General features: G+C 30.1%; 5 protein-coding genes across 5 annotated transcripts; 4 read left to right on the top strand and 1 right to left on the bottom strand.

Moving 5' to 3' along the window:
* Positions 1–4959: 4959 nt before the first annotated feature.
* LOC124495437 (alpha-N-acetylgalactosaminidase) lies at positions 4960–6572 on the top strand. The gene is made up of 4 exons (XM_047058852.2): positions 4960–5567; positions 5631–6046; positions 6112–6225; positions 6289–6572. Exons 1-4 carry the CDS (start codon positions 4994–4996, stop codon positions 6469–6471), a joined length of 1287 nt encoding a protein of 428 aa, XP_046914808.2. The 5' UTR covers positions 4960–4993; the 3' UTR covers positions 6472–6572.
* A 297-nt stretch (positions 6573–6869) lies between these two features.
* LOC142597318 (alpha-N-acetylgalactosaminidase-like) lies at positions 6870–8575 on the top strand. Its single transcript, XM_075728490.1, has 3 exons — positions 6870–8012; positions 8090–8206; positions 8280–8575. The coding sequence occupies exons 1-3, from the start codon at positions 7017–7019 to the stop codon at positions 8457–8459; spliced, it is 1293 nt and encodes a 430-aa protein (XP_075584605.1). The 5' UTR covers positions 6870–7016; the 3' UTR covers positions 8460–8575.
* A 209-nt stretch (positions 8576–8784) lies between these two features.
* Positions 8785–10678, top strand: LOC124499284 (microtubule-associated protein RP/EB family member 1). Its single transcript, XM_047063172.2, has 4 exons — positions 8785–9500; positions 9553–9698; positions 9778–10104; positions 10161–10678. The coding sequence occupies exons 1-4, from the start codon at positions 9356–9358 to the stop codon at positions 10392–10394; spliced, it is 852 nt and encodes a 283-aa protein (XP_046919128.1). The 5' UTR covers positions 8785–9355; the 3' UTR covers positions 10395–10678.
* On the bottom strand, positions 10666–11592 carry LOC124499285 (uncharacterized). Its single transcript, XM_047063173.2, has one exon. The coding sequence runs from the start codon at positions 11420–11422 to the stop codon at positions 10694–10696; it is 729 nt and encodes a 242-aa protein (XP_046919129.1). The 5' UTR covers positions 11423–11592; the 3' UTR covers positions 10666–10693.
* Positions 11519–12641, top strand: LOC124499283 (exodeoxyribonuclease). Its single transcript, XM_047063171.2, has one exon. The coding sequence runs from the start codon at positions 11620–11622 to the stop codon at positions 12559–12561; it is 942 nt and encodes a 313-aa protein (XP_046919127.1). The 5' UTR covers positions 11519–11619; the 3' UTR covers positions 12562–12641.
* Positions 12642–12700: the final 59 nt, after the last annotated feature.

Genomic DNA, 12700 nt, shown 5'->3' with positions numbered 1-12700 from the left:
CCAATTTCAACAAGTTTCTGATTATTTTTTCTCGTGAACAAAACAAAAACAAAGTTAATTGAAATATTTGATCCAAAAACTAAAAAACGATCCATCACAAGAACGGTGTTATAACTAATATTTTTTCGCCCCATCGAATTTTTGAGTTGTTTTCGGTTTTTTTGCTACGAACAAAAAGGAAATGACGATAATGATGATGAAGAAAAATCGTTTTGTAAATCAAATTCCATGGAAAAAATGCTTTCTAAAAAAGGCACCGAAAATGAATTTCAAATATTTGTGTTGTACGTTATCCAAAAGAGAAAAATTTTCAATGAATGAACGCTGATAATAATGATCATCAATGAATAATGATGATGATAATGATGGCTTTTATAATGATGATGATTATTGTTTTTGTTTGGTTTGGCAACATTCCAAATATGTGGAAACAACTCATTGACATTCCAAGGACAACAAACCCGTTTTTTTTTTGGTCAAACTTTTCACTTGCGGTATTTTTGTTTTTCCAAAAAAAAAATTGAGGCCCGTTTTCAAGTGAAAATTTTCAAGGTATCGAATATGTATGTTTCTTTCAAATGAAATGATTCATTTATTTTCAAATATTTTTTTTTTCATTAATGATTTAAAGCATTGAATTCATTGTTAATAAACATGATGAATAAATTCCGGGAATGAATTTCTTACAATAATCATGTGTGCAATATGATTTTCTTTAGGATTATTTAATCCTTTCTTTATGGAAAAAAATAAAACGATGTTTGGTGTTGCAAAAACCTTATCAACAAACCATAGTCACTAATCTGAAAATGGAATGGATGAATAATCATTATTGTAGTGATGCAATACGAATTGGCTGCTGTTGGAATTGTTAAAAGAAATATTGAATTAGTTGTTTAATATAACTGTTGAGTATATTTAATTAGTATGTTCAATAGTGTAAATATTGTATATATATGAGTTTGTTAACCAGTTATTTATTATGATTAAAACACATATTCATCAACTGCTAACTATTGAATCTTATACTTCCAAGCCTCTTGCTAAATATTTCAACAGGTTATGGGCCCAGCACGCAAGAGATGTCAAACATTTGTATTTTGGTCGATACAAATTTTCATCTATGGTCTATGGCAGGCGTCGGCAACCTGCGGCCCGCGGGCCGCATTTCCCATAGAGCTCTATGGAAGATGCGGCCCGCGGGCCGCAGGTTGCCGACGCCTGGTCTATGGTGATCATGTTAACGTTGGAAAGAAGAGTGCTTTGGAAGCACGTCGTAAAAGATTCGATTAGTTCTTGGCAGTGGCATTCGTTGTTCAAGCAGTCGATGAGGCCAATTCTTTATCGTTTATCCGGCTGTGAGAATGTCAAGCAGTTGATGAAATATGTGTTTAATCATTAATAAATAACTGGTTAACAAACTCATATATATACAATATTTACACTATTGAACATACTAATTAAATATATTCAACAGCTGCTAGCCAAACCAGAAATAATAATGATAATGACGATTTGATAGACCAGAGACCATTTGAACAAAACAAAAAAAACAGCTATTCATTCATTCAGACATCCTGAATTTAATTTCAAATGAAATTGCAATTATACATTGCATATCTATACAGTTTTTTGTTTTGTTTTGTTTTGTTCTGTTTGTCACTCTGTGTTTTGCATTCATTTGCAATGTTGCAATTTTAAAATTCAATACAAAATTATACACACCACACATTGATCATTGAATTCACCAGTGATTCATCACGATTTTTTTCCGTTTTTTTTTGACTGAACAGTAGGAATTACTACTGTTTTTTTTCTCTGGTTACGATTCGACGAATATGGAATTTAAATTGTCCATCCACGATTATTGCTACTGGATGATGATGATGATGATGATGGTCATCAATCTAATCGGAATATTTTCTACAGAAATTTTTTTTTCCAAAGCTTTATAGATTCTTTATCGTTGAAAACAAAAATCTAGATGATCAAATCATGATGATGGCCCTTAGGTTTTTTTCTGGTTGTTAATTTGATTAATCACTAGAGAGAATTAGGAGAAAAGAAAAAATCAAATTTTTTTCTTCTTTCAAACAAACAATTTTTCCAAACAATCGGACTAGACAATCGGCCCAATTTCTATCTACAAGCCCATCCGCAGATACATTATCATCATCGATAATAATGACCTTAGGTGAAGAGCAGGTGATGAATTCCATGGCTAAGGTTAATCAAGTTGACCCCTCCCTTGCTCTTTTTTTTCATGTTGCAAATGACTGAATGATAATATTAAATCAATTGTTGTTGTTGTTTGTTATTTATAACGGAACAATTTTTGCAAAAAAAAACTGCTGCTTCTGCTGCTGCTGCTGGTCTGTAAATTGCTCTGTGATTTAGGTCTGTAAAATCATACATCTGCCTAATTTGGACTAATAAACCATTATCATTTCTGTGAAAAACACCGGAATCGGGAACGTGCATAACACGCACGTGATGCGCGTGCCAAATTTCCAAAAAAAATTTTACTAATGTTTATTTTGAAATTCATTTGGAACAATTACCAACAACTATGATTTTTTAATTTTCTTATATTTTCGAAAGATGATCAATCTTCAATATAAAATTGATCCAAATAAATAGTGATAATAATAATAATAATAATAGACTTTAAATTAGTCTGAAAAAAAACAATTCAAGATTATCTTTTCTATTGAAGCAGGTGATCTGTTTTTATGTGGTAAAATTTACAACAAATTTCCATTTATACCATCATTCATTCATTCATTTGACCTTTGTATAATAATTCAATAAGATTTTCCAGCAAAATACCAAGTAATTTTTCAAATTAAAATTGTACCATCTGCCTAACAAATAACAAAAAAAAAAATATTGTCACATTCAATCTCTCAATTTTTTTTGACTCATGGTTAAAAGTCATTTTCTTGCCTAAAAACAAACCCGGTCGTTTTATGACTAACATTGGTATGTGTAACATAAAATAAACTAGATTAGATTAGATATATTTTGAGCATGATGCACTTGATTTAATAGATTGATACAATGATTGAAATGAAACAATTGAAGAGAAAACAAAAATTGTCAGATAACATGTTTTTATTATCAAGATTATTAAAAAAAAATACTTTGATAACAAATCAATGTATGATAAATGCAAGTAAATTGATTTGTGAAGTGGATAATAATAAAATGTCACTCATGCGATTCTGATTTACTTTTTGAGAATTGTTGTTAGAAATTCTAAATTTAAAATCTAGTCTAGTGATTTAGTGTCTGTATATATATATAATGCCGGTAATTTTCCTTTTTATTTTTATTCTTTGTCTTTTGTGTCAAAGTTCAAGTCAAAAAGAGTGATGAATGTGTGGTTATATATAAATGAATGAACGAATCCAAATTCGGGGTCAATATTATTATTATTATCTTTATTTTTTTCCTGTTCAACATTCTCATACTTATGTTATAATCATTGGAAAAATCTCTATTGCTATTTGTTCATTGAATCAATCATCATCATCATTTTATTATTTGTAAAATAAACTTTACTCTTATTGCTGTCATTCTTTCATTCTTTTATATGTGTTTGGCAGAGTGATTAACGCTTCTTCTGGCTTCAGATTCAACAACAACAACAACAAAAAAAACATTTCAACAAATTTTCTTTTCGTTTCGATATTCATCACTATATTTCCTATCTTATCATGAATGTGAATGAATGATATAAAAATATCTGGAAAATGACAAAAAAAAACTTTCGCTTCAAGATCGTTGTGGATAAGGGAAAGGAAAAACATTTGAGAATGAAAAAAAAAGAAAAAAAAAGATCAACAACAGATCTTTTTTTTCCGAAAACAAGTGAAATGGAAATATATCGGAATGGATAAAAAAAATGAATATATAGATCATTAAGTTTTTTTTCTGCATTAATTATATGGACACAGTATACATATATAAAATATATATTAGAATGACGATGATGGTGGTGGTGGTGATGGTAATCTACTGAAAATATAAAAACATCCAATATGTCATCATTGAAAATTGAAATTGAATATCCCAAATATATACCATATAATACTTATCTTTTTTTCCACTTGTTTGTGCATGTATTTGTGTAGAACGTGAGAAATCCATCTTTCTATCTTTTCAGGAAAACGTTCATTTTGAATGTACACGAAATATAGATAAAAATAATCCAGACAAGAATAAAAAAAAGTGTTTCTTATCATATTGATGATGATAATCAAATGGATTTAGTGTGTGAACAATTTCTCACTATGGTATGAGTATTTGTCAAACTTGATAATCAAATAAACTTTTTTTTTGAAATAAATATAAATGAAAAAGAAACGAATTTATCTTGATGAAATCATTTTTTTCTTTTTCGTTCTTATAATCACAAATTTGTTGTGTGTGTGTGTGTGTGTGTGTGTGTGTGTGTGCGTGTGTGTTTGATTGGTGCAATATTGATACTTTTTGAAAATGGTGTGAACACATAGTGTGATGATGAGAAATGAAAATTGAAAATAAATGAATAAAATTGTATCGAAGCAAAGAAAACATGGATTATCGGAATTTTTTCTTTTTACCGAAAAACTATGACATTGATGATCATCATAGTAGCGATGATGGGATCATCCTGGTCCTGTTTTTTATAATTTTTTTTTTTTTTGAGGGAGTTTTCCAAATTTTTTTTCATTTTCAATTTATCTTCATCTGAAAAAGTGTAGTGAATTTTTTTTTGTTTGAATTTTTTTCTTCCCAACCACAACGATAGATGGCCTCCCATCTGGTGGTGAAATGGTGATTTTTTTTATTTATCTTCGATTGATGATCATCAAATAATAGAAAATTAATTAATTAATTAGTTTAATTAATAATTAATGATAAATTTGATCGATAATTTTCTCTTTAAGTATAAAATGATACTGGATTTTGGATCATTTGTTTTTGTCTTTACATCGATTGAAAAAAAATGATGCGAAATCTGTCGAACGTTTTATTATTGTTAATAATTTCATTGTCATCATGTTTGATGGTGTTCGGCTGGGATAATGGCCTAGCTCGTACACCACCGATGGGATGGTTATCATGGATGCGATTTACTTGTGAAATTGATTGTAACACTTATCCTGATGAATGTATCAATGAAAAGCTTTATAAAGATATGATTGATCGAATCGTTGATGATGGTTACCTTCAGGCCGGTTATCAATATGTCAATATTGATGATTGTTGGATGGCCATGGATCGTGATCCGAAAACATCTCGATTAATTGCTAATGAAACAAGATTTCCATCCGGTATTAAAGCATTGGCTGAATATGCACATTCAAAAAATGTTTTGCTCGGCATTTACGAAGATATTGGAACACTAACATGTGCAAAATATCCCGGTACATATTACCAGAATAAAGATCATACCTTTATTGATGCAGAAACATTTTCTGAATGGAAAATTGATTCAGTTAAAGTGGATGGATGCTATGCTGATCCGAAAAAATTTAACATCACATATGTAGAATATTCAAAAGCATTAAGTCAAGTTGGTAAGTGAATTTTGATTGACTGACTGTTTGATTGATTGATTTATTGATTGCTTTCATTTTTAGAACATAAAATACTATATGGTTGTAGTTGGCCATTTTTCAAGGCAGATTTTTCCGAAAATGATTATAAATTAATCAGAAAAAGTTGTAATTTATGGCGACAATTTGGTGATATTGTTGATTCATATCAAAGTGTTAAATGGATTATTGATATGATGGGCATGCATAATGAACGATTTATCCGATATCATGGTCCAGGCGGTTGGTTTGATCCAGATATGTTGATTATCGGTAATAATGGCCTTTCATATGAACAAAGTAAAACACAAATGGCATTCTGGTGTATGTGGTCGGCACCACTATTCATGTCCAATGATTTACGATCAATTCGGCCGGAAATGAAAGAAATCCTGTTGAACAAAGAATTGATTGCAATCGATCAAGATCCATTGGGCATTATGGCACGAAAAATTACGATTGTATGATGATTGATCAAATAATAATAATTTGAACATTTTAATTCATAATGATTTTTCTCCACTAGAATTCGCAAACACATCAGATATGGGTGAAAAAACTATCCACATCCAATGATCATCTTCCAAATCCATTTGCAGTTCTATACTTTAATAGTGAACAATTAGGATCGCCTAAATATGTAAATTAATATTATTATTTTAAAATCAATCAATAATTTGTTTTATTTGATTCCATTCAATAGATGTCGTATCGATTATCATCACTTATACCCGAATTGAATCAAACAATTAGCTATGATGTATATGATTTATATGCAAAATCAAACGAATCCTATTTGGAAACATTGAAAGCGGATCAAAATCTTCGATTAAAAGTACCAACAGCTGGTAGTGTACGGATCGTAAAATTATTGCCAAAATTGTAACGAAATAAAATATTTTGATGAAAAAGAAATTCTTTTAATTGTTTTGAAACAATCACTAAATAATCAATAAATAAATTTGAACAATTGATTTAAAGTGGCAATTTAAATCGGTATTTACTGATAATAATAAAAAAAAGAAAAATTTTATCAATTTTTATGTACGATATGATTAAACAGTTCAAAGGTCTGGAATTTATTCTAATGATAATCATCGAAACTTAACTAAAGATGATTATTATCATTGAAAAAACAACGTTTATCAATAAAAACAATGTTATTGATCTATGCCAGATTAATCTTCGATTGGATATTATCAGTATCGGTCATTGTATAAATTGAATTGGACAAGTTATTAGTTTATTGTTTATTGTATCATGCGACTGTTTTATCAAAAATTAATGGCTGATAATGATGATTTATCAATTTTAACATCGATTTTTTTTGTTGGTATTTTGAAAAAGATCAATATTCAATATAAATAACATATGACAAGTGAGACGTTGTGTTGATTATTGTACTGTATTGTTTCCGACAAGCTGATCGTGATGATGATGATGACTACGACGACGAAATTTTTGATTTGTTTTTTATTCTCGTTTACATTCACAACATTTGTTTATGGTTGGAATAATGGACTTTCACGTCGACCACCAATGGGATGGCTATCATGGATGAGATTTGCTTGTGAAATTGATTGTAAACATTATCCAAATGATTGTATCGATGAAAAGCTGTATAAAGATATGATTGATCGAATCGCTGAAGATGGTTACCTTCAGGCCGGTTATCAATATGTAAATATTGATGATTGTTGGAATGCACATTATCGTGATCCGAAAACATTACGATTAATCGCTAATCAAACCAGATTTCCATCTGGTATAAAAACATTGGCCAAATATGCGCATTCGAAAAAAGTTTTACTTGGTATTTATGAAGATGTTGGCACGCTTACATGTGGTGGTTATCCCGGTACCTACTATAATAACATTGATCATACCTATATTGATGCTGAAACATTTTCCGAGTGGTCAATCGATTCATTAAAATTGGATGGATGTTATGCAGATACGAATAAATTCAATCTAACATATCCAGAATATACTTTGGCACTCACAAATGTTCAACATCCAATTATATATTCATGTAGTTGGCCAGCATATCTAAAAAATATTAGTGATGAAACATATTCAGAAATTCGTGATAATTGTAATCTATGGCGTAACTATAATGATATTGTTGATTCATATCAAAGTGTTTTTCAAATCATCAAGTATTATGGCCAAAATAATAAACAATTTATCCGATATCATGGTCCAGGCGGTTGGTTTGATCCAGATATGTTGATTATTGGCAATAATGGTCTTTCATATGAACAAAGTAAAACCCAAATGGCATTCTGGTGCATGTGGTCGGTACCTTTATTAATGTCCAATGATTTACGATCAATTCGGCCTGAAATGAAAGAAATCCTGTTGAACAAAGAATTGATTGCAATCGATCAAGATCCATTGGGCATTATGGCATCATTGGTCATTCAAGTAAGTTTGTGTTAATGTCGTTGATTTATTTATCGATTATTAATTTATCATTTATTTTTCCGAATTAATCATCAAAGAAATCAAACTGGCAAACACAAGTGTGGACAAAGAAATTATCACCGATGAATAATAATGAATTGAATCCATGGGCTATTCTTTATTTTAATGGCCATCAATTAGGACCAGATTCATATGTAAATTATTTTGCATAATAAAAAAAACAAACAAAATGAATCTATAATTAATCTATTTTTAATTTTTTAACAGATGTCATATAAATTATCATCGCTCATACCGGAATTAAATCAAACGATTAGCTATGATGTGCATGATCTTTTCAATTCAAATGATTCCTATCTGGGTAAATTGAAACCAAATCAACAACTAGAATTATTGGTTCCAACAGCTGGAAGTGTACGATTAGTTAAATTGATTCCAAAAATTTGAAATTAATTTTCAATTTTATTTTATAAGTCAGTTTAAAACCGAATTAAAAAATTTATTATATAATTGATATTCAATGAACAAAAAAATAAAATTCAAAAATCCTTGCCAATTCATTATCACACCAGATGGCAATATTATTCTACCCGAATTTCGTATAAAGGAGGGTATAGATCCTATAGTATAGAGAAAAAAAGTACCCGCCCGTTAATGTTCAGAAAAAATTGGTGCAACTATAGCGCCACCTTTGGTTGCCGGATCGGTTCGGTGAGAGGATCAAATAGTATATCTGTGCAAAGAGTGTGTGTGAAAACGTTGTGAGCACTGACTCTCTGTCTGCTGCTGCTGTCTATGGTATACTAATGTTCGAATCATCTATAAATTGAATCGTGTCGTCAAACTCTTCGTCGAGTTCTTCGATGTTCTTGTTTGGTTTTTTTTGTATTTCTTGTTTGTTGTTCATCATCATCGTTTTCTTCCCTATTTTTTTTTGATCGTTTCGTCAGCATCGTTTTTTCTGTTGTTTAATACAAAGAAAAACGATTGTATATGTGGCTAGTATACAATATATATAATCTTTTTATGATCATCATTTGTGTTTGTGTGTGTGTAACAAACAAGCACATATAGATGTATTTATTGTATGAAAATTAAATCAAATATATAATATTATAAAAACAATATTTTGCCATCATCATCTTCATCTTCGTTATCGTTGTGTTTGTGTGCCACAAATCCATTTTTTCTTCTCAGTCAAAAGATTTGCTAATTGCTTTTATTCGAATTGAATTTGCCGATTATTTATTTCATTTGATTTGATTTTTTACATTTTTATGTTGATTGATTGATGATAATTAATTTTTACCGGAAATAAATTAACAACAACGAATGAATTGAAAATGAATGAAAATTGTCAAGCATATCAATGTGTTAATGTTTATCAAACATCGGCTACATCGGAAAATTTGAGTAGGCATGAAATGCTCAATTGGGTAGATGGATCGCTAGAGGCCGATTTTAAAAAAGTTGAAGAATTATGTTCGGGTAAGTTTAAAATTGATTAAATTTAAATTATTTGTTAAATTTTAATTTAAAGGTGCCGCTTATTGTCAATTCATGGACATGCTATTTCCTGGTTCTATTCAATTGAAAAAAGTCAAATTTCGTACCAATCTGGAACATGAATATATACAGAATTTTAAATTATTACAAGCAGCATTCAAAAAAGTTGGCTGTGATAAGGTATGTTTGTTTAATTATTTGTGAAAAATTTGAAAGAAAATCACATTTCTGTAATCATGCAATATATTGGATTTTATAGGAAGTAATGATCAACAAATTGGTCAAAGGACGATTTCAAGATAATTTTGAATTTTTGCAATGGTTTAAGAAATTTTTCGATGCCAATTATGATGGACGTGTTTATAATCCGTATGAAGCACGTGGACGACAACCAATGGGTTCAGCTGTGAATGGTCCAAATCATGCCAGTAATCGAGCAATGATCAATAAACCGGCTGTGCCATCACAAACACGTGCATTTGCTCCGGCCAATAAAATTGCCCAATCATCCACACGACCATCTGGCTATTCAAATAATGTACGCAAAAATGATCTAGATTCGGACGTAAAAAAATTGGATGAAAAGGTATGAAAAAATCATATCATTAAATAATCTGATAATTTTATTATAATTTCTTAAAGATGAACGAATTATCATTGCTTAATGATACATTGGCACGCGAACGAAATTTTTATTTCAGTAAATTACGTGAAATTGAAGTTCTATGTCAAAATGAATCCACCAATGAAGCTGAAAAAGAGATTAAGGATCAGATATTGAATATTCTTTATGCAGTGGAAGATGGATTTACATCGCCAACTGCTATAGCCGGAGAGGAATATGATGATCAATTGGCTGCTGAAGGAGAGTATTGAATATTTCCTATTTCATTTCATTTCATTTCACGAGCCGAAACAACATCCATTCAACACAACCCGATTCATAATTTGAGGCAATTTTTTCGTATAATCTGGAATGAAACAAAGTCCGGATTTAATGATACATTTTTTTACTATATGATTTGATTACTTAACTCTTCACCTTTTATCAGACACACATACACACACACACACTTACAAAAAATGATTGATTCATTTATTTTTCTCTTGACTCATTACCAATTAATTCGTTTTATAGATAAAAATATTTAAAAATACAACAATAATTTCATTTTTTATTTATAAATATAACGTATACGAAAACAAAGTGCCTGATACATTCGCCGCACAATGCGATCACAATTGTGAATTAATGATAATCGTATTAGAAATGGATAAAGATAATGACGAATTAATTTTATTGCTTCACGACGCCGTCCTTGTTGACACCAACTATGACTAAGATAGATTAAACAACGAGCTATGAGATTAGGATCACCATAAATTAACGATAATTTCATCTGTTTCCATGAAATTGTTTCGGCTTCATGAGCAAATCGCAGATTTCGGTCACCAAGTGATGAATAAGCACCGCCTAATGTTGATAACCATGATAATGATTCTTCCAATTCCATTCGAAGTATAGCAAAATATTGTATTCGTCGACACCAATCGATGTCAATGATAATAGATGATATTAGATTTAAATCATTTACCCGACATTTGATTAATAAATCAAAATAATTTTCATCGAATGATGAATATTTTGTGATTGATTCAAGATTTTTTCGTACATTATTTCGATACACTGAGTAATTATCAAAACAATAAAGAAAATATATTAATTGAGCAATGTGATCACAATCGATTCGACATCGAATCCATCGATTATTGGTGATTATATTTTCATTGTCTTTGAACCGGTATGATAATTTTAATCCGGATAAAAATCCATCATCAATATCGATGTTTTTGTGACATGATAATTTTGAAATCAATAGAATCGACACGATTTGTTTTGGCATGATAATCGAATGATGATGATGATATAAAAACAAAAACTATAATAAAAAACATGTTGGCAATTCTAATTGATAATTATATCGACAGATGGCAGGCACTGTAATTTTTTTTTGTTTGATGAGCCATGAGTTGTTTGCACATTTGAATCATCGACGAATGTTTTTCTGACAAAAAATTTCTTGCATCTTTTTTCATCAAAATGCCCCCAAAACGAAAAAAGACTGAAGCTGCAAAGAATTCCAATATCAAAAAGCTACAAAAATTATCGGCAGATGAACAACGAGAAAAAGAAGAGTCATCATCCATGTCAACAAATGTAGATGAAAGTATGATGAAACCATTCAATTTGAAAATCATATCCTGGAATGTAAATGGAATTCGTGCTGCAATGAAAAATGGCATTTTAAATTTTCTTAATTCTGAATCATGTGACATTTTGGCTATTCAAGAAACCAAATGTAATGACAAAACATTTCCATCTGAATTGAAAAATTGGCCGAATTTTCCATATAAATATTATGTTTCATCCAAACAAGATGGATATGCAGGTGTTGCATTATTCTCGAAACGAAAACCATTATCCGTTGAATATGGTATTGGTAAACCGGAATTCGATGATGAAGGTCGAATCATTACAGCTGTCTATGATAATTTTATACTTGTCAATGCTTATGTTGTGAACGCTGGACAAGGATTGAAACGATTAGATTTCAAATTACAATTTGATCAAGATTTTCGTGAATATCTACAGAAATTGGATGAACAGAAACCCGTTATTCTATGTGGCGATCTAAATTGTGCACATAAAGAAATTGATTTAGAGAATCCAAAAACCAATACAAAAACGGCCGGTTTTACACCAGAAGAACGTGCCGATTTCGATCGTTTACTTGATGCTGGTTTTATCGATTCATTTCGTGTGTTGTATCCAAATCAACATAAATGTTATACATATTGGGGATATCGTTTTAATTGTCGTGCTAAAGATATTGGTTGGCGTCTAGATTATTTCCTTCTCTCGGAGCGAATAATGGCCAATTTAATTGATAATCGTATATTTAAACATGTTATGGGTAGTGATCATTGTCCTATTGCTCTATACATGAACATGTCCGATTCAGATGATGATGACGATGAATAAAACTGAATTTTTGCATTCTGATCATTAAATAAAATTGTAATAAATAAAAAATAAATAAATCAATTTCGCGCCCATCAAAACATATGACAAATCAATCTATCATAAAAAGCGCATGTCCATTATCAATTCAAAACGGAAA

The sequence above is a fragment of the Dermatophagoides farinae genome, chromosome 2, assembly GCF_024713945.1.
Source record: "Dermatophagoides farinae isolate YC_2012a chromosome 2, ASM2471394v1, whole genome shotgun sequence".
Classification (NCBI taxonomy): Eukaryota; Metazoa; Arthropoda; class Arachnida; order Sarcoptiformes; family Pyroglyphidae; genus Dermatophagoides; species Dermatophagoides farinae.
The sequence above is the reverse complement of the archived record's forward strand: the minus strand, read 5'-3'. Positions and strand labels throughout refer to the sequence as shown.

Coding starts and splice junctions, on each gene's coding strand:
- LOC124495437 (XM_047058852.2), top strand. CDS start 4,994: ATGATGCGAAATCTGTCGAACGTTTTATTATTGTTAATAATTTCATTG. Junction 5,568..5,630: donor AAAAGCATTAAGTCAAGTTG/GTAAGTGAATTT, acceptor TTTCATTTTTAG/AACATAAAATACTATATGGT. Junction 6,226..6,288: donor AATTAGGATCGCCTAAATAT/GTAAATTAATAT, acceptor TCCATTCAATAG/ATGTCGTATCGATTATCATC.
- LOC142597318 (XM_075728490.1), top strand. CDS start 7,017: ATGATGATGATGACTACGACGACGAAATTTTTGATTTGTTTTTTATTC. Junction 8,013..8,089: donor TGGCATCATTGGTCATTCAA/GTAAGTTTGTGT, acceptor TAATCATCAAAG/AAATCAAACTGGCAAACACA. Junction 8,207..8,279: donor AATTAGGACCAGATTCATAT/GTAAATTATTTT, acceptor ATTTTTTAACAG/ATGTCATATAAATTATCATC.
- LOC124499284 (XM_047063172.2), top strand. CDS start 9,356: ATGAATGAAAATTGTCAAGCATATCAATGTGTTAATGTTTATCAAACA. Junction 9,501..9,552: donor AGTTGAAGAATTATGTTCGG/GTAAGTTTAAAA, acceptor TTTAATTTAAAG/GTGCCGCTTATTGTCAATTC. Junction 10,105..10,160: donor TAAAAAAATTGGATGAAAAG/GTATGAAAAAAT, acceptor AATTTCTTAAAG/ATGAACGAATTATCATTGCT.
- LOC124499285 (XM_047063173.2), bottom strand. CDS start 11,422: ATGCCAAAACAAATCGTGTCGATTCTATTGATTTCAAAATTATCATGT.
- LOC124499283 (XM_047063171.2), top strand. CDS start 11,620: ATGCCCCCAAAACGAAAAAAGACTGAAGCTGCAAAGAATTCCAATATC.